The sequence below is a fragment of the Amblyraja radiata genome, chromosome 18, assembly GCF_010909765.2.
Source record: "Amblyraja radiata isolate CabotCenter1 chromosome 18, sAmbRad1.1.pri, whole genome shotgun sequence".
NCBI classification, from domain to species: Eukaryota; Metazoa; Chordata; class Chondrichthyes; order Rajiformes; family Rajidae; genus Amblyraja; species Amblyraja radiata.
In genome coordinates, this window is record NC_045973.1 from 21,917,035 (window position 1) to 21,940,836 (window position 23,802).

General features: G+C 42.7%; 1 protein-coding gene across 1 annotated transcript in view; it reads right to left on the reverse strand.

Moving 5' to 3' along the window:
* Positions 1 to 2,949: 2,949 nt before the first annotated feature.
* The window catches only part of dag1 (dystroglycan 1), a 118,080-nt gene continuing 97,227 nt past the window's right edge, over positions 2,950 to 23,802 (reverse strand). The window contains exon 3 of the mRNA XM_033036808.1: positions 2,950 to 6,965. Coding sequence (XP_032892699.1) covers positions 4,575 to 6,965 — 2,391 coding nt within the window. The 3' untranslated portion in view covers positions 2,950 to 4,574. The remainder of the gene's footprint in view (positions 6,966 to 23,802) is intronic.

The window sequence follows — 23,802 nt, forward strand, 5'->3', positions numbered from 1 at the left end:
TCTGACCTTTCTGTCCTGGGCCTCCTTCATTGCCAGAGTGAGGCCCAGTGTAAATTGGAGGATCGCTTGGGTAGTTTACACACCAGCAGTATGAACATTGACCTCTAATTTCAGATAGCCCTTGCTTTCTCTCCCTTCCCTCCTCCTTCCCAGTTCCCCTACTAGTCCCACTGTCTCCGCCTACTTTCTATCTTTGTCCCGCCCCCTCCCACAACATCATTCTGAAGAAGGGTCTCGACCCAAAACTTCACCCATTTCTTCTCTCCATAGATGCTGCCTCACCCGCTGAGTCACTCCAGCATTTTGTGTCTACCTTCGATTTTATCCAGCATCTGCAGTTCTTTCTTACACAAAATAAATAGGTGATTAGGATAGAGCATCAGCAAATTAGGGATTAGTGAAGAGCACCAATAAATGGGGGAAATAGAGGGATTCACAAGGGGGCCGGGGTTAGGAAGTGAATAAAATTAGGTACAGTAATAATAGAAGGCATCACTACACAAGAGGTTTGGGAAAACTGGCAATTTGGGAAGGGCACGAATGACCAGGAAATAAATGCAGACTATCAGGTAATGGGAGGAATTTCGGGGTAGGCAGCAGGAAACAGGACAGCCCAAATAAATGGAGAAATTAGTGGTGGGCATCAGCAAGTGTGAGTTTTGCTGAGGGCACCAAGAGCAGGTAGATCTGGGGAATGGCAAGGTACCACAGGATGAATAAGTGAGATTTGGGGAAAATGAACCTGCAAATGGGGGAACCAGGAGCTAACAGATGGGGAAATAGTGAGAGTAATCAGAAATGGAATAAATGAGGAAAGCACCAATAACGGAGAGCATGTACTCTACTCCCTCCAGCTACAGGGGATTTTCCCGACCATTCTCTCGATTGTTGTCCCATTCTTCGCAGCAGTAGGCCCCAGCCTCCATCATTCCTACCAGCAGTGTATGCAGCTCTCACCAGCTATGTCCCAGTCACCCCCATTGCTACACCTGTGGCTCCCAATTCACCCCAATCCAGTTTCTTATTTTGGCTCTCAAATAGGCTGGAGTTGGCTTCTTTTTTTGGGGGGGGGGGAAACCAGCTTGGTATCCAGGTTGCTTTGCACATGGACCATGACTTCTGGCTCTGCATCACCCTTTTCCAAAGCAGGCAACTAACTCGACAATCTCACATCACCGCTAGCAAAGTGCCTATCCTTGTGTAGAGGGCAACATTCATAGATATAGGCAAGGATATTATATGACCAAGGAGTCCCCTTGTTAATAACTGGGGTTACTTTGGCCTATTTTTTTCCAACTAGGGATATTTGATTTTGACAGCAACAAAGCTCCCAGGAATAACCATGGATGACTTCATTGGTACTGGAGCAATTCCATGAGCGATTATGTCACAGCTCCCATATTAACCTCGCCTAAACAGCACAACATTCCACAGTCATATACGTAGGGCTCCAAAACTAGATTTAAGATAAAAGAGATCTTAAAACATCAGAACATTGTGGGTATGTTTATTGCTTTTGGATTAAAAGCACATGCCAGTTTTTATTTATAGATTAATCCAGCTTCTATTTCATCGCACACGGAGGCGAGATCAACTGCAGTGTTCCAGTGAATCAGAGTTAGAGGGCGTGGAATATTTGGATCAGGATGCACAGAAGTTATTCAATCTCCATTTTAAAACTTAGGTTCTTTTTACTTGGTTTGGCACAATGATTTAGAGTTTTGGAGGTAGACCTGCATCTATTTAAAGAGCAGAATTTATTAGGAAATGTACTTCTCTCCGCTACAAGCCAACAGGCTGGGAAAGGCCCAGTTTTGCTGACGACCAAAACGAAGCATCACAGTGGAAACTAAAGGTTGAAAAAGGGCATTGACAGATTAAGGGGAAAAAATTCTAGCAGATCATTTAACTTTGGGAGTGTGAGATCATCTACTTCAACTAAGGTGGATCAGTCTATTTTGTAAATGCTAAGGAACAAAAAAAATCTGTGGGGAAAGCAGTGCTGGAGTAACTCGTGGGTCAGGCAGCATCTCTGGATACCGAAGCAAATATTGAGATGGTATAAAGAATAAGGAGGTGTAAAGAACAATGACGAGAACAGCAGGATGTAACATAACACACAAATACATAGACTGCAAAGATGCATTATGGATGAAAAAGAGCAAAGGTGAAACAAGGAAAATGTTCATGTTAATTATAAAGGACAGGAGAACAAAGGGAACTTTGAAAAGGTTAATTGTAAAACATTAAAAATAAATGAGAGACAATAACATTGCTAGTTATTTTTATATCTGATAAATATTCCAAAACCCAATTATAACCAAAAAATTCAGGATGGATTAGTTGCTAAGTCTTCTACAGGCAATGACAAACAAATATGAGATACCAATTGCTATTATCTAAATTAGCATAATGCATGCTAATCAGTATGCTTAGCCTTAATGAAATGTTTGAGGTCAAGTAATTTAAGAAGGGATAGATGTAAAGTGGATGAAAAACTGACTTTTATTAAGAGACTGCTGAATTTATTTTTTCGTGGGATTATCTAGTTTCACAAGACTGCATACTATTACACTGCTGTACTCTACCATAATAAAGATAATTGGGTAATTCCCCCATTAACCACTGGTGGAGTCATATTGCTTCATGTGTTTGGTACTGACATTGCGCATGACTTTTACATTGTAACTACCCTTTGCATTTGCTGTAAAAATAACCAAGTTTATTTTTAACTGGGTTGTAGTGTATAATTTAGGATTTTTGCCTTCTGTGGGGTTTCAAAGGACTGCTTTCCATTTGCTAAAAATACTCAGTTGCAAGTTCTGGCCTGTCCTCAGATTAACATTTTGATGGCCACTCTAACTTAAGTGTTAGGTCCCATTGGTCTGGACATCAAGGCAAGTCCCTCATCGCTCAATCCTTCCTTGCAAGAAACAGAAATGTAATCAGTTTGGTGAAAACACATTTTAATACAAGACTTCCAACATACAGTGCCTAGTGGCATAAATAAAATGTTCACTAATAACTGTAAAAAGTAAAATGGCTAACAATGCATTATTCTGTTTTGATTTGCCCACCAATCATCATGACGATGGATGAATCAGATCTCTCCTGGCCAATGCAGATCCAAGCGCTCACATAGGGGCATGCGCGCCATGTTCTATTATGGCTTCAAGATCCCATGGTGTGCGCATTAAGCCAGTCCTAAAGATGGACCACCCAAGCTAGCGCAGCACACAATTATTGCAATGATTTTTTTTTGTGAGTCCAAGTTTCAAATACCATCTCCTTGTAGTTCAGTCCAGTAAAATGTGACAGGCATCACACCTATATGATATCCTGTGAGAATAATCATCTTTAAAAATAAAAGCAGTAATTTCTTTTTAAAAACCTTCTAAATTAAAATTTATATGGTGATCTATGAAAAGAGAAGATAGATAGAGAGCAAGAAGAAAAAAATCAAAACCAATTTCATTTTTAATAATTCCTAAGAAGCCAAGCGTTTACAAATTGCAGTATGCTTTTAATAAAAGGATTGAGGCTGTATCAAAAATTTAGTAAAAAAATTAGATTGAATTTATTTTAATCATTTCCGGCTGACTAGAATATAATCTATCATAAGACCCCTGTCTGTCTGCAGCCAAGCAGCTGAGAGAGGAGTAGCAGGACTCGACAAATGAGCAACTTTATACTAACTGTACAGACTGGAGAGGGAGAGGGCACAACAGAGCATGAAATGCAGTGCAGGCGAGAAATGAATGGAGAGCTTGGGGAGATAGACAGCATGCAAGGCAGAGAGGAGGCAGGAGGTGAAGGGCACACCAAATCTGAGCATACAGCGCAAAAGATGGGCAGTGCTGCCGTGCAGGGTGCTGGCCGGCTTTGCAACCAACACCAGATGCACTGAGGAACTGGTGACAGTAAAGGAAGGAATTGGAGAACTGTAAACAAAGGTCTTGCAGCAAGAAATGATTGACAAGCAGAACTGAAGTCGACAAGGTGTCCCAAAAGCCAGAGCAGAGTAAAATTGTATCTTAAAACAATTAACCATGGCCAAACTAGAAGTATAAGTTTAGGTACAGTGGATTAAATGTAAAACAAACCGATTTCAGTACAGTCTCTGACATTTACATTAGGCTATCATTTTGTTATACTTCCGTTGCTAGACACGTGTGAATAGAAAACAGTACAATTAGTGTTAAAGGCAAACTGTATCAAACGTCCCCCAGTGCTGACCGTGGTCTCTTTAGCATTTTAAAACAAATGTTCCGAAGCCTGCAGTTACAACGTATGTAAGAGATCAAGGAAACAATGCTCATTGGTGGAGATCATCCCAACAAATGGGGGAGGTGCTCAGTGTTAGGAGCTGCAGTGAAACTCCAACAATACTTTGCTTCCGAACTAACAAACCCAGTGCTCCAAAAAATTAAAAATTGCAGCAGGCTTCCATTCCTACAGACAGCACTGAGTGGTGGTGAAGTGGGGCAGGACAGGTGGGGGAGGGGAGGGGTGGGGAAGGTTGGGATGGGGATAGGGGAAGAAGGGGGAGTCTGGAACCCAAGGTCCTCCAACTATTAGGGTGGGACGTAGGGAGGTGGGGATCTGTAAGGGGTCATGTTCTTTGGACGGCAGCCTTTTCCTTCCATTGGTGCTGTGAAGGGCGGTGGGGGCTGGTAAGGTGGTGCATTGGGATCCTCTTCTCTCAGAGGTGTGTATTCACCAATCAGATCCTGGCCGAGAGGGATAGACTCATGACCAGACTGGCTGGGATACTCGGGGGGAGGGAGAGGGGGCTTCTCCTCCTGGAGGATGAGTGGGACACTCGATGAAGGAGGGGGTTTGGAGTCATCAAGTTCGTCTGCAAAAATAATGGGGACGCCCTTCTTGATGAAGGTGGCTTGGTCCTCAATGGTGAGTTTCCCTTTCCGTTTCTTGCGATAACAGATCATGGCGATGATCCCAGCGATGAGGAGGATGGCAGCCACCACCACAGCAGGGATGACTGTGTGCAGGTAGACATCATCATTGCTGGTCCTGGATGGCACCTCGCCTTCAACCACAGCGACTGATGGGGAGATGGGGACCTCCCTCGGCTGAACCACTGGCAAAAACTGGATGTTCTTGCAGCTCCCCGTCCCGGTTACTGAGACGTTGATGGGCGAGAACTCTGGTTCCATGGTATTCACGAACTCTGGCGTAGGTCTGCCGCCGTCATCCCCAATGCGGCTGCTGAGCAAGCGGATCTGCTCCTCCGGACAGGGGTCAAGTGGCAGAGTGTTGTTGCTCCACTCAACCACAATGGAGCCCTTGGAGATGCTGTGCAAAGTCACTGTGCTGCTGTTGCGGTCATTGAAGGCGGAGGCCAGCTTCTTGATCAGTTGGATTTTCTTGTTGACATCGTTGGTCACCTTCTGGTGGTCACCGTGGAAACGAGCAGCAAATTTGACGCTCGACTTGCCATCGTGAGGGCGGTTGTGCACGTGGACCTCGAAGGCGTCCACCGCAGTGCGGCCGCCCTTGTCTGCAGCATGCATGAAGTACTCGTGCTTGCCTTCGTGGTGAGCTTCCGGTAAGCCGTACAACAGCTGGCTGGTGCTGTTGAACTTCACCCATGAGTTCTCACTCAGCGGTTGTTGTTCCTTGAGCTTGAGGGTCAGCTGGAGCTGATCAGTGGTGCCATCTTCATAGTCGTAGAAGGTATCAGATGGGATCTTGACCTCGAAGTAGGTGCCCACCCACGAGTCCACGCGGTCAATGTGATTCATGCGTTTGGGTGGTCGGTTGCCAGGAATCGTCACCCGGCCAGGCCTGGTGGCATAGACAGGGCGCCTGGTAGGTGGCGTGGTCGGTTGAAGCCCGGTGATGGGTGGTATGGCAGTCACACGTGGTGCCTTGGTCCGCATCTTTGTTTTCTTAGTGCTTGTGGTCATGGTGGTTGGAGTTGTAATCTGGGGCTTCAAAGTGGTGACCCGTGGCCTTTTGGTCCCACGTGGGAATGGCACAGCTGTGGGCTCCACATAACCTGGTCTCGTTCCAGTCGGCTCGATCTGACCGGGCACAGTTGTGCTTGATTTTTCCAGTGCTCTTGTCGGCTGCACTGGGCCAAGAGTGGGTGTGTGCGTTATTGTATCTTTTGGTCTGACCGTTTTAATGGGCCTGCTGATCAATGGTTTCCTGATGGGCGGTGCCACTCTGTCTGTAGTGGGAGCAATAACTGGAGAGGTGGGTGTTGGGACTATGCGGGTTGGAGGTTCCTTCACAGCAGTTGTCGGTGGCAAGGGCACAATGATGGGGGTTGGCGTGGGATTTATCTGCCGTCGCACTCTCTTGGTCACCTGCAGTTTCTTGTTGGCAATATGCCACCCCACAACAGGATAGCCAAGCTGTGCTGACATGGTACCCTCCTTGGCAGGGACCTCAACGTTGCTGATGTTCGGGACATTGTTCTGGTTTAAGAAACACCCAATCTTCCAGGATAGTAGAGCTCCATTCTCCACAACCTTCTTGGCATTCCCAGGCCCTGCCATGAAGGCAGACATGTCAAACAAACGATTGTTGACCACCGGAACAAGCTTCATTTGATTGAGACCCACCTCGGCAAACTTGCGCATTCTGTCCAACAATCCGATGCGTTGCTTAGCTGTCATCTTAGTTAGGTCAGCATCCAGGATCACTGTCAGAATGGTAAGTGGCTCCTCATGTGCACAGACCAGTGGTGTGACCTCATTGACCAGTTGTGACGACACACCAAGGGGTGTACTTTCCAATGTGTCATCAGGCAGCACCTCGACAGAGAAAACGTCTTCAGCAAAAGGCACCAGGCTTCCATTAGCAGCTGGTTCCATGGCAACGGCCAAGATGTAGTGCACACCCCTGTCCGTGTCCAGCGGGAGCCCCTGTAGAGAATGACTTGCAGAATCCCAGTGCAGCCAGGAGGGCAGAGTATCCTTCCCAGACTCTGTCACCTAAAAAAAAAGAAGAGATATCAGTTTGTCTGCAGTACAAGATTTTGATTTCACCCGACAGAATTTAAGAACTCAATTATTATTTCCTCAATGTTTCCTGTCAAATCAGCCCGATTCATTTCTTCCCTCTCTCCAATTTGGCATGTACCATTATTGTGCCACAAGACATCATAAAACAGCCATATTACTTTTGTTCAGAAGGCAACAAATACTGTTATTTTAAATATCATTTTCAGAGATGATGTATCATGTTCAGACCGGCTGTACTTGCAACAGAATACACCAACCCAACATTATTTTGCTCTGCCATTCACACCCATCCCTCAGGTATGCCACCCCTACCAAAGTTAATTCCCTAGATGTCACCTCTCCAAAGCACATCCAGAGTACCTCTACTCCCAAAGTCAAACTGATATTCTATCACCTTAAAACCCATTCTTCTGATATGCCGTGTCCAGACTGAAGCCCTTGGATGCCCTACCTCACGCATTGTAACAAACCCAAAGTTCAATTGTCACATCGAGAGTGATATCTGCCCCTCATTCTCACCTAATCTGCTGCCTGCCCCTTACACATTTGATTCTAGCTCATCAACTTGGAAGATGATTTTTTTCTTTAATAAAGTTTTCGATGCCTAAAAATTTATATGGCATTTCTTTCACAGACACAACAAGATTGCGATAAATTGCTTAGTTTTAGTGTAGTTGGACATTTTGTGACATAAAGTTGCTCCATAAAATGGATGACAAATCCTGCTGGCACAGGTCAATGTTCCATCCTTTCCACCCCTCCCCCAGTTTGACAGTGTACGTACATGCAAACTTCTTCACATTCCAAACATGGATTTTAGAGAGAGAGTTTGGAAGCACAAGTACCTCCTTCGCCTTTGTACTATTTACTACTACAATTTACAAAATTAAAACTTCTATATTTCTTTTAGGTTTCATTCAGAGGTGATGTAGGAAAATTCAATTATTTCCAGTGGAGGTGTAGAGGAAAATGAAGAAAAAAACAAGTATAGACCAGGACCCGGTAGAGGACTCAACTTTTTTGAAATGCCACCCAAGAGGGCCAAGAGAACATCAAAAAGATGACCCTTCCATAAACGCAGCATACCTGCAGAGATGCACTGTGCAGTCTTCACATAAACCAGGTTGCATAAAAATACTGTACACTCAAAGCAGAATCTACCTGCAACTCAAAACCAGCTGTTTTCATTTAGGATCTTTGATTGACCTGCCCAGAAGTTAGACAGGATCTGTAAATAAGACAAGTTTTGTCATGCTGCTGTCCATTTTACTTTCCATATATTTACTTTGTTTAACCTTGCCAAAAACACTGAAATATTAACTGTACATCATAAATCCATTCCATAGTCAGTAACATACAGAAAATGTAGCAGATTTGTTGGTCGGTCATATTCTCCAAATCAACATTGTACTTTTTTTCAGAAATTATTACTATAAAGATTTTCCTGCTCTGCTGCCTATTATAGGATCCATTACTTACTCGGAACTAATGGGTTTATGACTGCCAGAGCTAAACTAGCTATCGTATTTAGAATGTGGACCTATTTTTTTCTGCCAAATTCTCTGGAACTCAGCAAAGCCTATTAATTAGTTACAATAGCTACAACCTTGCAAATCTTCTCCTTTGTCTTTCTGAATCCTAGGATATAATGCATCTGGCTCAATGGGAATTACCACTCAACTGCATTTCATGAGCACTAACAGGAATAAAGCACACTCATCTGGTGTGTGCTTAGTGGTAGCACCTTCAAATCTGCAGCAATACCATGCTTTAAAAAAAGTCGCAGGTTTCCTCTGGGTGCTCCGATTTCCTCCTACATACCAAAGATGTGCAGGTTTGCAAGTTCATTAGCCTCTAAATTGTCCATAGTGTGAAAGGAATGGATGAGAAAGTGGGACACAAAATCACTGCAAACAGATGATCAATGATCGGTGTGGACTTGGTGAATTAAGTCTGAAGAAGGGTCCAGACTCGAAACGTCACCTCTCTTTCTCCTCCAGAGATGCTGCTTGATGTGCTGAGTTACACCAGTACTTAGTGTCTTTTTGTGTAAACCAGCATCTGCAGTTCCGTGTTTCTTCCTCTAATTCCAAAAAGAGATTGAAGCCATATTCAGTGAATAAAATAATCATATCTTTGTTGTTTATGTAATCTTTTGAGTTTAGCCTGGAGTTATGCAAACACAATCTTTATAGAAGAGTATTTAATTTTGAAATGTCAACGATCATTTGAATCCTGCAGTCAGCCAGACGATAAAACAAAAACAACTGGATGTAAAACAACTTGGTATCAAGATTATAATTATTATTTTCCTTTCCCAATATTACTTACTGCAAATATATAGAGTATCATTACGAATCACCTATGGCTGAGAGCCAAAGGTTACAGACAAGACTTGCACTTCAGCAGAATACTTAGGAAAATCAGTAATGTTGAAAAGTAAGATTTTTTAGAAGATAGGGCAGAGTAAAAATCTATCCTCAGAGGTGACCATAAAATATTTCATTGCACTATTTCAAAAAGAGGAAATCATCAAATTATGATAATATTTATTGCTCAATCAACGAAGGACTACTTGGTCATCGCAATACAGGCACTCCCCAACTTACGTAATAGGTGTGAGTTTAAGTAAGTTACCTAAGTGTGAGCAATTCTTTAAGCCCACTGCTGTATTTTCAAATTTCGGTTTAGGTAGCAGTATGCTACCTCGCATGCGGCCATTCCCACAAACCAGTCAGATAATTGCGCTGGAGCTGCCACGCTGACTCCACGCCGGAGCTCCCAAGTGGTGTCCGCATCAAATAGTAAATTTACGTGTGTGCAGTAGCACTTCCGTTTCCGACTTGCATAACATCTGACTTGCGAGAGGGTCCGCGGGACGTAATCCTTATGCAAGTCAGGGAGCATCAGTAGTAATCCTGTTGTGTGCAAATTGCTGCCAGGTTTCCAACAACTGTTCACACTTCAAAAGTACTTAATTTGCTGTAATATGCTTTGGTATATCTAGACTATTAGTTATATTGTTAGAGTCAGAGGCATACATCATAGAAAGAAGCCCTTCAGCCCACTGAGTCCATGCCGACCATCAACTACCCATTTATGTTAATCCTATATTTAATTCTTATTCTTTCCACATTCCCATCAGCTCCCCTATATATCAGGGACAATTTACAATGGCCATTAACTTTCCAATCCACATGTCTATGGGAGAAAATCTGAGCATCTGGTGGAAACAAAGTCATGGAGAACAAGCAAACTCCATGCAATCAGCACCCAAGTTCAGGATTGAACACAGTTCTCCAGCACTGAGCGGCTTGTGCTCTTGCTTATAATCATTCAGAAAACCCATGGGAGAAATGTAGAAACAAAAGTTCAGAAGAAAGAAATTCTATCTTTGACACATTGCCCAAGCTGGGGAAATAGCTATTCACTGAGACAGCAAGCACTGTGTGAATAATCCAAAATACAGAAGCTTAGGTTTCGAGCATAAAAGATAACCTTCAGTCAGACTCACCAGTATCCTTGACAAAAAAGTTGGACAGAAAGCGTGTCTGATAATATTGCTCTTTGAAGTGGTGGACTCTGTCTGCATGGTGAGCATGGACAACAATGAAGGCAAGGGCTGAAGAGGAGCATGTGAACAAAAATAGTCGCAAGGGACATCTTTGAACTTCTCTCAAAGAAAAGGCAGGAAAAGAGCAGGCAAAGCTTAATAGGCATTGCATGGAAGATGCTGGAGCACATCAGAGGTGGATGTGGAGGCAACATATGTCGGAGAACTTCACTTTTGGAAGCGCATAGTCCTGGTAGCATTTGGAACAGGAGGAGAACCTACTGTCTGGGAAATGCAACTCGTATCTATTGAACTATATTCAAGAGTGCAGCTGAATAAATTAAGGACATTTAAGATTACTATAGTGGAGAGTTATAATTGGCCACAAAATGAAACAATCTTTCAAATCCCTCCATGATGGCACCTCTTTCTCATCCAGTCGAACAATCCTCAAAAATATTATTTTATTCTTTCACTTCTGGCCTCTTGTGTAGTTTCCATTTTAATTGATCTAACACCTTGTGCCTGGGTCTTTAAGGACTATAATTCACTTCCTAAACTAGTGTCACTCAGGTTTCCACTCTCTATCTGCATGCAGTCTTCTGACGTGTAACCAACAGTTCTGTCTGTTTTTCATGGTCAAAAATGACGTATACCAGGATGAAAGTAATTATACTACATTTCCCATTATACATGACTAATACTCGGTAACTAAATGTAAAATAATTAATCTGAAGTTCAGTCTGAAGAAGGGTTTCGGCCCGAAACGTCACCTATTTCCTTCGCTCCATAGATGCTGCTGCACCTGCTGAGTTTCTCCAGCAATTTTGTGTACCGTAAAATAATTAATGTTTGCTAATGGTGAGGCTGGGGGTTATGCTTAGCAGGCTACATTATATAAATGGAATACGAAAAAGACAGCCAACATGACGACAGGCAAAAAGAGTAAGTTACCGTATTTCCTGGCAATGAAGACGCACCTGCGTCGAAGACGCACCCCCAACTTAAGTTGCTAAATTTTGAGAAAAGAATGGTGGAACAGGATCAAGGGTTTGGTTTAGTCCAGGGGTCGGCAACATTGCCTGTGTGCCCGGGGACTGGCTGCAGTTCCCAGATCCCTGGCGTCCCAGGGACTAGCTGCAGTTCCCAATTACTCCTGCCCCGGGACTGGCTGTAGGGGAGAGGGGAGGGAGGGGGAGAGGGAGAGAGAGAGGGGGGGGGGGGAGTGGGAGAGGGAGAGAGGGAGGGGGAGAGGGGGGGGGGAGGGGGAGAGAGGGGGGAGGGGGGAGAGGGGGGGGGGGGAGAGAGAGGGAGGGGGAGAGAGGGGGGGGGAGGGGGAGAGAGGGGGGGGGAGGGGGAGGGAGGGGGGGGGAGAGGAGAGAGGGGGGGGGGAGAGAGAGGGGGGGGAGAGAGGGGGGGGAGGAGAGAGAGGGGGGGGGAGAGAGAGGGGGGGGGAGAGAGGGGGGGGGGGGGGGGGGGAAGAGAGGTGGAGGGAGAGAGAGAGACACACAGCCACACCCCGGGATGGAGCAGCCAGCCTTCCGCCCAGTAGCTACCTGTCAACCACCACCTCCACCGGTTGCGCCTGTGCCAAAGGACACTGTGGCTGGCTTGCGGGCCGGCTGGCAGAAGGCGCTGAGGTGGTGGTCGGTTCTGCTGTCCAGTCCTGGCGGCGGCACGCAGCCACCCGAGATACCTCCCTCCCCGGCCACAATGCGGTCGCTCCGCGCCTGGAGCGCAGCAGCAGCGGTGAGTGAGTTTCTGGCATGATCCCCGACCACCTCCTTCTCAATGCTCCTGCCCTCCCCGCAATTAACTCTGGCCTCTTACTTGAGCATGGACTAAACTTTCTAATTGTGCTTTGCATGAACGTCTTTATTTAACTATTTTCCTTTTTATAGTCTTGTTTAGTTATTAATTTATGTATAATTTATGTTTTTGTGCATTGTCCATGACTATGTGCCTGTGATTCTACTGCATGTTTTCATGTTTTTCCATTGCACCTGTACCTCAATGTACTTGTACATATGATAAACTCAAATTAACTTGACAAATTTTAGGATCTGTAGCAGTGACAGGCACTTCATAATCATAATCATACTTTATTAGCTAAGTATGTTTTGCAACATATGAGGAAACCAATAAAAAGCAACAAGACGCATAAAATACATTTTAACATAAACATCCACCACAGTGACTCCTCCACATACCTCACTGTGATGGAAAGCAAAAAAAGTTCAATGTCATCCCTTCATTGTTCTCCTGCGGTCAGGGGCCTCGAGCCTTCCGTTGACCTGGCGATCTTGGATCCCATAGCCGGCGGTCAAGCCTCCACGTCGGGGCGATCAAGCTCCCGCATTGGGAGGGGGGGGGGGTGAGTGGGAAGAGGGGGGTCTCAGCTCCCCCACGCCGGGCGATCGGACCCCGGGTAGGAACTGGTCGAAACGTCTGCGACTTGAGCCTCCCGACATCAGCCTCTACCCGAAACTGCGAGCTCTTTAATGTTGGAATCCGCAGGCCACAGTTGGAGCGTCGATCCCAGGCAAGGGATCGCAGGCTCCGATGGTAAGTCCACAGCCCCGCGGTGGGGCTCAAAGTCAGTCTTGAGCAAGGCCGCCAGCTTCATGATGTTAGACCGCAGAGCAACTGGAGATACGATCCGGAAACCAATCGCATCTCCGGCAAGGTAAGGAATTGAAAAAGTTTCCCCCGACCCCCTTACCCCACCCCCCACATAAAACAAACCAGAGAACATTAACACAAACTTTTAAAAACGTACTCAAAATAACAAAAAAGACGAAAAGACAGACAGACTGTTGACGAGGATGCCATCGCTGACGGCGCCACCCGGTGGTATAAGTGCAAGATACTTTTTATTCCACAACATTTTTGTGAAAGGAATAAGTATTCAATTTCATCTTTTATTTACTTCCTGCTGCTCATCAAGTTGAACTGTTTCTCAGTATTAACTTGCAGCCCAGGTAATTAAAGGATGCAAAGAAAAGTTGGTTATTGCAGGCTCAATTGCATCAGCTGGGTTTTATTTCATTTCTGGTAACAAATACACTATGGTCTCTCAGTACGAGATTGACGGAGTGACATGTTCGGGTAGCTTCATGCTGCAGGCTTGTTCTTGCTAGGAGCAAGCTCAAGACACAACAAACATATTTCACTCCTTACAGCCTCCTGCAGGACTTCCACCCTTTAATTTGGGATGCATTTGAAAGAGGATGCAAAATTAGTCATTCACCGAGTTATCTCAAATGAAAAAGAAAATATGAATTTTGCAATCAGGAGAACAACACAGCACCAGGTCTGCATAGTTCGGCCACAAAATACAAAATCGTGCTGGACCACAGGAACCAAATTTGATTCTGGCAGCAGGCTTTGCATCTTTTACAAATGGTCCTTTGTGTACAAGGGGACAAGGGAGGAATGACCCACTTTTCATAGCATTTAGGTCTAGTTTAATTCCACAAGGACTATGCAAAGAAGCCAGCTAATAAAGTATTTAACGTCTGCTAGGAATACTGCCAGTAACCATCCAACCTGCTGACAGCAGCACTTCTGGCCCTCCCGTCACTATCTTCTACAGACCTCTTTTAGTTCAGGATCAGCAGGATTAACAATTAGTTTTTATTTTTTGTTTGGTAAGGCAGGTTAAGCAATGCTCTGAAACACCTGGAAAATGCAGGGCTCCATTGTGAACTTGTTTTTTTTTTAATTTGAAGATGTACATTCTATCAGAATATACACACAAAAGAAAGATTAAACATGGCCATCCTGTCCAGTATGAATTCCATTCACTCTGCCAGAATGAATAAAACCTGCATTTTGTGCTCAGGTCTCTGGAGGGGTTTTGAACCCATGACCTTCTGATTCTGAGATGAGAGTTGCAAAAATTCATCAGGGATGGCATTATAAACTGCAATGTTGGAACACAGGCCCAAGACAAAGGCAAAACATCCAAGGCTGTGGAATTCTGAGGGTACTCTGGTTATCATCTTCCAAAATGGCACTTGCCATGTGAGCGATTGCAAATGTGACTCCAGTATTTCAGAAAGAAAATGGACAGAGTGAATTACATAGAAACATAGAAACATAGAAATTAGGTGCAGGAGTAGGCCATTCGGCCCTTCGAGCCTGCACCGCCATTCAATATGATCATGGCTGATCATCCAACTCAGTATCCCGTACCTGCCTTCTCTCCATACCCTCTGATCCCCTTAGCCACAAGGGCCACATCTAACTCCCTCTTAAATATAGCCAATGAACTGGCCTCGACTACCCTCTGTGGCAGGGAGTTCCAGAGATTCACCACACCTGTTAGCCCAACATCAATAATAGGGAAAATGCTGGAATCTCAAATAAATAGAACCAGCACAGAAAATGATCTTTGGGCCAACTCGTCCATGCCAACTAGCCTTCTAGAGCTAGATTTGACAGTTTGTGGCTCATATCCATCTACATCTTTTCTATCCTATACATTATTGTACCTTCATCGACCATTTCCTCTGGTAGCACCTTCCATGTACCCATAACCCTCTGGAAAAACCTGTTCCTCAGGACCCCTTTAAACCTTTCCTCTCACCTTAAACCTATGTCTTCTAGTTTTAAATTCCCCAACCCTGGTAAAAAGACTGACTATTCACCTTATCTATGCTCCTCATTGATTTATAAACTTCTATAAAGTCACCTCTCAGTCTCGTTCACTCAAGTGAAAACAACTCCAGCCTACCCAGTTTCTCCTTATATTTCAAGGCAAGGTACCTTGTGAACCGTATCTGTACCCTCTCTAGTTTTACCACATATAGCTGGATGACCAACACTGCACAATATGGCAACTCCAGTCTTATCAATGACTTGCATCACAGGAGAGTACGCAGCACCAATCCCTGTAGCACACCACTGGTCACAGGTCTCCAATCAAAAAAAACACTCTCCACTACCATCCACTGACTCCTATCACCAAGCCAAATATTGTATCCAATTGGCTAACTTACTTTTAAAAGCTTTCCACTTGATGGGCATCGCTTTTATCTATAAAAGTCTAATGCCATAAAAATTGCCCCAATTTAAGAGTTGAACTTATTCCCCATAATTATTTTCAGTCACTGGCCCCATTATACACCACAATTGGCACTCCAGTCACTAGTTCAGTCATTCCCAATAGGTGGTCAAGTATTGCCCCCTCTCTAGTAAGGCCATCTAAATTTTGTTTGAGAAAGCTTTCCTGGATACATTCATCAAATTCTACCCAATCCACGCCCCTAGCACTATGGCAGTTCCAGTCAATACTAGGAAAGTTAAAATCATGTCCTATTACAATCCTATTATTCCTACAGCTATCTGCAATCTCCATACATATTTGATCCTCTCAACCTGTTGACTATTTTGGAGGCCTACAGTAATGATGCGTTTTTTATTTCTAAGTTCTAACCATATAACCATTCTGGACATTCCTCAAGGAATATCATACCCAAGAACTGTTATGTTTCCCATAATCAAAATGGCAACTCCCCTCTTATTTTATCTTACCTCCATCACATTTGTAGCATCAAAGCCAAGGCGACTGAACTGTCAATCGTGCACCTCCTTCAACCATGTTTCTGTTACAGCTATAAACAGAGCTTCTTACCAGTCATGCTTTTCACGTTAAAATAAATGCTGATTAGCCTTTAGTCATGCCAACTAGACTTTCTCACTCCTTATAGAACATTTAATAAAGAATGGTAGAATTGAACAGTCTGCATAATTTCAGGAAATAAAAACTGTGCTGGAAACACTCAGGTCAGCTAGATTGTGGAAAGAAAACAATATTCCAGGTCGAAGACAATTCTTCAGATGCTGACCCTGTTGAGTTTTCGTAATATTGTTTTTATTTGTTTTCCAGCATTTCCAAGGCACAGTTCTCTTTAAATTTTCAATCACATCTAACCTATTGGAAGTCTTTGAAATGATGTCTCATGGAATAGATGAGAGAGACCAGGAAATTTTATGTAGTTTTAGAACCTTCAGTAAGTTCTCACACTGGAGGTTGGTTAAGATGGCTAAAGCTCATGGAATTGAAGCTAATACTGAAATAGTAAACTAGTTCATACAGAAAGCAGAACTGAAATGTATATCATGTGGGTTTAAGGATTGGAATAAAGATGCCTCGCTGAAATGACAAATTGTGTTGTTGAAAGTGAACTTGAAAAATTATGTATTTTATTCAAAAATATTAGTCATAGAGGGAGTGTAATGAAGATTTACCACACTAGATGCAGGAATGACAAGGGTGCCATTTGCAGATAGATTGAGTACACCAAGCCTGCGTTCTCTTAAGAGTTCAGAAGCTTGAGAAACAACCAAACCAAAACTTAAACATTTTCAGTAGCTGACAGGGTGGTTGAAGAAAGGATGGTTCCCTGTGAGGAACCTGGAATCAAGGGTTACAGTTGCAGAATAAGATTTGTTAAATAGCATTGACTTGAGGAGAGATTTCTTCAGGCAGAGGGTGGTCAATCTTCCAAGTATTGAGCCCAGAGGGCAGTGGAAGACCTGTCGTTGTTAATTCAAAACAGATCAATAAACTTCTGGATATTGAGGGAATCAAAGGATATGGGAATAGTGCAATGAAAATTGCACTAGGATGGAAGGTCAGACATGATCATGATGAATGGCACAGCAAGCACAAAGGGCCAGATGGCCAGCTCCTGCACCTAATTTTAATGTTCTGACGTTCCAATGAAAAATGGAAAGGAACTTAATTTTTCACAGCTCAATATTGACAAGAACGAAGGTCATTGTGATTAATGACAATTTGCATTTACACAGCATTTTTAATGAAGTGAAACATCAAGGTATTACACTGCATTATCAGAAAAAGCTAATATGGGGCCAAAAGATTAAACAATAGAACACATGCGCAAATGTTCTATTTGAAATAGGTTTCAAAGATAAGTGAAGGCAGAGAGGTGGAGTGGTTTAGGCAGAGAATTCCAGAGAGCAGTCTAAATGGCTGAAGAGCTGTCTGCCACTGGTTGTGTCAGTGGCTATTATTCAAGAAACAGATTTGGAGACTGCAGTTTACAGAGGTAGGGAGGCATAAACACTCAATTTTTAATTCAATGCATTGATAGCCTGGGAATTACTTAAGCATTCAACATATAAATATCAGGTGAATGAGACTTGCTGTGTTAGGATATGTACAGCAGAGTTTTGAACAAGGTGAATTTTGTTTAGAGATACAGCATGGAAACAGGCCTTTCAGCTCACCAAGTCCACGTCAACCATCAATCACCAGTTCACATTACCTCTGTTCTCATACACTCCAGGGGGCAATTTGCAGAGGTCAGTTAACCTACAAACCCGCACGTCTTTGGGATGTGGAAGGAAATCGGAGCACTCGGATCAAATCCATACGGTCACAGGGAGAATGTGCAAACTCCACACAGACATAGGGAAGACAATCGAAGGCTGGCAGGAACACTTTGCAATATTCATATCTGGACAAGTTTAAGAAGCCAATGAGCACAGGATTGAAAATAGCCATTCTTCAAGATCATCAACTTGCCATGCTCCCCAACAAACTCATATGTTGGTTGAAACTTGATCCTGGCCCACTGCTGGGATTTGTGTTCAGATACCCTCTACCTCATTTTCAGCAGTCCTATCCTTACCTGTACTTTCATCATACCTTGGAACTCTAGACTGCTGGAATTTCAGCTTAAAACAAACTCCACACTGGTCTTACCCACAAGGTTACTCAACCCATAACTCTACAAAGTTCCATTATTGTGTAAGACCTTTCATTCTTGTCCCCAAATCCTTAATCTTGGTCGTGCAGTCCTTACTGGCTCCAAGATGCATATGTGTCTTTTCACAATACTGCACACAAAAATGTGACAAGGGATGTCAAATTTCAAATTCCTTCAACAAAGTTGACAAACACCTTATTGGGTTCATGACTAACATAGTATCAACAAAAAAAGAAAAGAAAAGGTAGCATATTGATGGCAAGTTTCTGATAATGGCATCAGAATACACAAATAAATTTTGTGTAACGGTTGGCGCGTCATGTCCTCCAGTGACCTGGTTGACACAGTAAGTGCACGTATTTCCTATTCCTTTCTATGTTTATGAATACCACATAGAACAATAATATCACAAACATGTTTCCACTTCATTTACCTGATTTTGTAAAGGAATGCTGCATCCATCTGAGTGAACACCGCAACGCTTGTTACACATCATACACACCAATGTACATTGCATTATTACACATTACACGCTCGTTACACGTCATATACAGAAAACGATCGTCACATTATTAGTGAAAACCAAACATTTTCACCAATGTGATCTAAACAGTACATTCCCTTATGGATTTGAGCTATATCGATGGCCGATGATTCGTCAGAAGGTTTGATTTGGGATGATATTTTAGTAAGTAAAATGTCTCCGTAACGGTGGAGCTTCCGGAACTTGACACGAAGGAATGAAGTCAGCGACTTGGTCTGTACGAAAGGTAAACAAGAGACAGTGTGTTGTCAAATTGAAGATTGGCTCTGTTTCTTAGATTTGATGACCAATTTATGTTCAAAAATTTTTTTTAATTGATTTTTAAAAGGTTGGAAAATATCGTAAATGGTCGTTGCGTTTTTGACACCACGATGTTTTTGATGTATTAAATTGGAAAATAAGAAAAAAATAATTAACTCGCCCAAAAATCGCTACTACCATAGGATACCTCGTTGGGTTTTTGAAAAGTATTAGAGGTTTGGAACCTCCGTGGTTTAACTTAAGGAGGTACCGATCCAGAAAACCGTCATTGTGACAATGGACACCAAGCACAACGGCCGTTACGGGATCTTTGTGAGGCAGAATACCAGACATGTTACTGTATTTTTCACCTGGTATTGATGAAGATATTTCCCTAGACCATTATCAAAACATATATGTATGAGGGGTCATATGAAGTTTATTTATAAATTAAATATTCATGACTAAATGTGGCAGCGTTTTTAATGTCACATTTTTGGTGCCCAAATTGGTGGTAAAACGATGAAGATTTGTCTGTCATGAAAAAAGTTTTTGACTTTCAGTCTTGAAGTTATCTGTTATTTATGTTTCACATGATGGGCAGATTTTTGTTAAGAACAGTGTATTGGTGTAAAAAACTGAATAATAATCTTGTTCCTCAAAATCTCTCCAGCATTGTAAAAAGACACATATCCACACTTAGGAGTTCCTGCTCACAACTCAATCCCCATGTTTTGTACCTTATCCCTCTTGAAACCACCATCACCTCCTCCTATTGCAAGCCCGTCTTTTGATCATAGCTCTCTCCAAACTAATTCTTCATTCATTTTCTTTAGCTTCAAAAGCCACTTCAACAATCCTTTCACTCCCCAAAGTTGCTTGAGGCTCATTGATTTCCTGAAATATCTAACAAAGATGGAAAATAAATGGAAGTTATGCACTCCTGGCATTAGCTGTATGAATAGTATTATAATTGTGGCACTGAATATTATCAGAGCACTGCCAGAAGCAATTTAGATGTTCCTTTCACAGCCAATGGAGCAAGTTCCATACTCTTGGATGATAACAGATTGAGTCGAGCAGCATAACACCATCCAGATGAAAGAGGTTGGATCACCATTACTCAATATTGCTTTCCTCATTAAATGATTGTAGTTTCAATGTGTTTGAGCTACAGATTGAATATCACAGCACTGGACTGTCGAGTTTCTTGTTGCCAATGTCAGGTGCATTTCTTTAAACATAATCCAAACTTCCAGCAGGGTCATCATGAGCAATAATCAGCAGTAGGCAGTGGCACTAATTCAAATATGTTGAAGATCCCAGTGAGTGGAACCATGAGTACCAGACTGTAATCCGGTGAGGTACAGATAACTAGTGGTGGTGCAAATAAGGAAAAAAATGGTATTCCTCATATCTTAACAGAGAGCAGGAAATTACAGAATAAGGGAAGTAAAGAGTGAATCAGCAGTAGAAATTCCAGCTAAATTTGTCCCTTTTCTTATTACTCAATGAAGATTAATGGCAGCATGCTGGGTTAATGCCCTAATGAGATCAGTTAACCAGCATAGATAGCAGTTGAGCATTGGATCCCCTAGTGTGTGTGGGTCAGTAGCAATCAAGCCTGAGCTTTTACCCCAATCAACCCCCAAGGGAATGAAGAAAGATCCTAAAACCCAAAAAGAAACATAACACAAGTGTGTGCCATTTGGGCCATCTTGTAATATAAACAAGTTGGCTAGCAATTGACCTCTGAACGAATCTGAAGCTGCGCTGTTACCAATAGTCTGATCAAATTATGGTAAGAACCTTAAGAACTTGTTTAGATCAAAATTTAGTGCATTTTTTCCATGTCATTGTCAAGGGCAGATGTAGAATATTGTGGAGCTTAGACGAGTTTCTTTTCTGAAGGACTTTGAGATTATTGGCACAAGTTCAGACCAATATAACATGATTGATTCAGTGTCTAAAATAATAGATTATGAAGAAAAGCCACCAGAATAGGACTGGTGTTTATTGGAATGATAAAGAGGTGAAAACTTGGTGCAGTTAATTCAAACAAATCTGCTGTGTTTCTGAAGCTAGCAAGAAGAAAATGTGATCAATACCCTCTCTAATATCATCTGGAGACTTATTGTGGACATTAGGTTTTAGCACTTCTGTCTCCTCAGCTTGGGAGTGGGATAAAACATGTCAAGGAGCCTGCTAATCTAATCCGCAGTTTATTTTAACATTTTACCTCAGCATTGCTTTTCTGAGAAACCCGAACTATAGATAGATCCCTTTCTTTAATAAATGGCCTATTTTGGAAACATCAGCAATACAGACAAATTTATTTACAATTCTAAAATGCCCTTCAAGTAAATAACAGTGGGTCAACTGTACAGGTAAAATACTGGTAATGTTCTCCACAGGGGAAAATCTACCACTTTCACCCAGTCAGGCTTAAGTGCATGCCCTGACCCACAGGCATGTGGTTGAACCTTAACTGATCTCGGAAGTCGTATACCAAGCTGTTCAGTAACATCATAAGAGGGGAAAAATATAATAGAAGAACTGTAACCATTCAAGAATCTGGTCCTCCACCTTCACAACAGGCAATAAGGCATGAGCAATAAATCTTGGCAATGCCAGTGATGCCCTGATCCCCAAAACGTAATCAAATATGAAGGTTCTGTTTGTCCTCCCTGAAATTTCCACAACTTGCAGAGTTTCTCCAATATCTTGTGTTTACACTGCAGGGAATTAAGGAAGAACCACTTGGATTAAGAAAGAACCATTTAGACATATAGCATGGAAACAGGCCCTTCGGCCCAACCCGCCCACACCGACAAATATGTCGCATTTACTCTAGTCCCATCTTGCATTTGGCCCATATTGCTCTAAACCAATCCTATCCTTGTACCTAAGGGTTTCTCAAACGTTGCGATAGTACCTGCCTCAACTACCTCCTAAAGTAGCTCGTTCCATACACCTACATCCCATTGGGTAAAAAAGTGATCCCTTGGGCTCCTATTACATTTTTCCCCACACTCGCCTTAAACCTTTGTCCTCTGGTTCTTGATTCCCCTACTCTGGGCAATAGACTGTGCATTTACTCAATCTAATCCTCATGATTTTGTGGACCTCTATAAAATCACCCCTCATCCTCCTGCACTCCAAGGAATAGAGTCTTAGCCTGCTCAACCTGTCCCTATCGCTCAGGCTCTTGAATCCTGGCAACATCATCGTAAATCTTCGCTGCATCCTTTCCAGCTTGACAACATATTTCCTAAACATGGTGACCAAAACTTTATTTTTTATTTTTTTTAAATGAGTATAGCTGGTACAAGTCTTTTATTGAGGCTAAACTTACCATTATAATCCCAGCAAAAATCTTTAAATTTCGTTAGTGTTTCATATTCCATCACAGTGCTGCAGAATGTATGCTCCACATCAGCATGTAAACTTGAGGCAGCTACAGTTAGTGTTATATTTAAAAGCACGTCACGATTGAGATTGTGTAACCTGGTGGAGGATGGCAGTGATGTGTTGCCATAGGTGAAGACTGCAGGATTTGATGCTAGTATTATCTATGGAAAGGAAATGGAGGATGCTCCATAAATAATGCATCACAGTTACACCAATGCTGAGATAATAACCAGGTCATGCTTAACTTGGAGGCTTAACTTGGAGTTTAATGTTGGCCAGGTCCAGGTAAACCCGTGTCCTTATACGAATCATGACATGGTGTATTTTATTTCCATCCAGGGGATTAAATTGGATCTCAGATTAATTTTGTCTGAGTGCAACACAGAGCGCTCACCTTCATTACTGCACTGATGTTTGTCTGAAGTTGAGAGAACACTGGAGTTTACTATACTATCAACCAAATCAAGCTGGGATATGGTCACTGAACTGCTGGAATTATTAAAGTGTTATTTGTAAAGAGTAGCACTTGTAGTATAAATTGAAATGCACATTAGAAATCGATGGATTTTGTTGATGAACAATTGGCACTTGATTCACCTTCATAGAACTAGTACTCAAGGTTACTCCCACGACTGTTGGCTGAAGTCCACTGGAACACAGACTGTCACAATGAGGAGAGTGGAAAGTGTCAAGCAGCTTCTTTGATTATTGCTACTTTACATTCTCAAGTGTCACTGTGCAATATTTCCCTTCATAGGGAAACATCAATGAATAGTTAGAGGCCTGGGCTATATCAGGTTGCGCTAGTCCCATGTTCCAATATTAACAGTCGGTGGTGCACCACTTGAGTGCTACAAATACTGGATCCAACCAAAAAAACACGGCACAAACAAGCTTTGTTTAGTTTGAGTACGTGAATGAATGTAACTGCATGCTCTGTTGTGCTGCAGAGCCAATTTTATGTACTCACAAACATGTGGTGTGGAGAGCAGTTGGGAGATGGAGATTTACAACTCTGCCAGGATGGACAGATTAAAAAATGTTCAAAAAAAATTCAAAAACAAATTTAAACATTAGACATGTCGAATATTTCCGACACTTTACTATTTGGACCCAAATGTATTAAATACAGTTGTGGAACTATTGGAGTGAATTAACCTTGAATGCTCCAAACCATGAATGCTCCAGTCCAACTGTGAACTGCATCAGTTTACTTTACATCTTATGCAACCCTTACAGGAGTAGACTATGCATCCCCTGAACCTGCTCCAACATTTGAGTATATCAATGCCAGTCTATCCTTCAAAGCATCTCAGA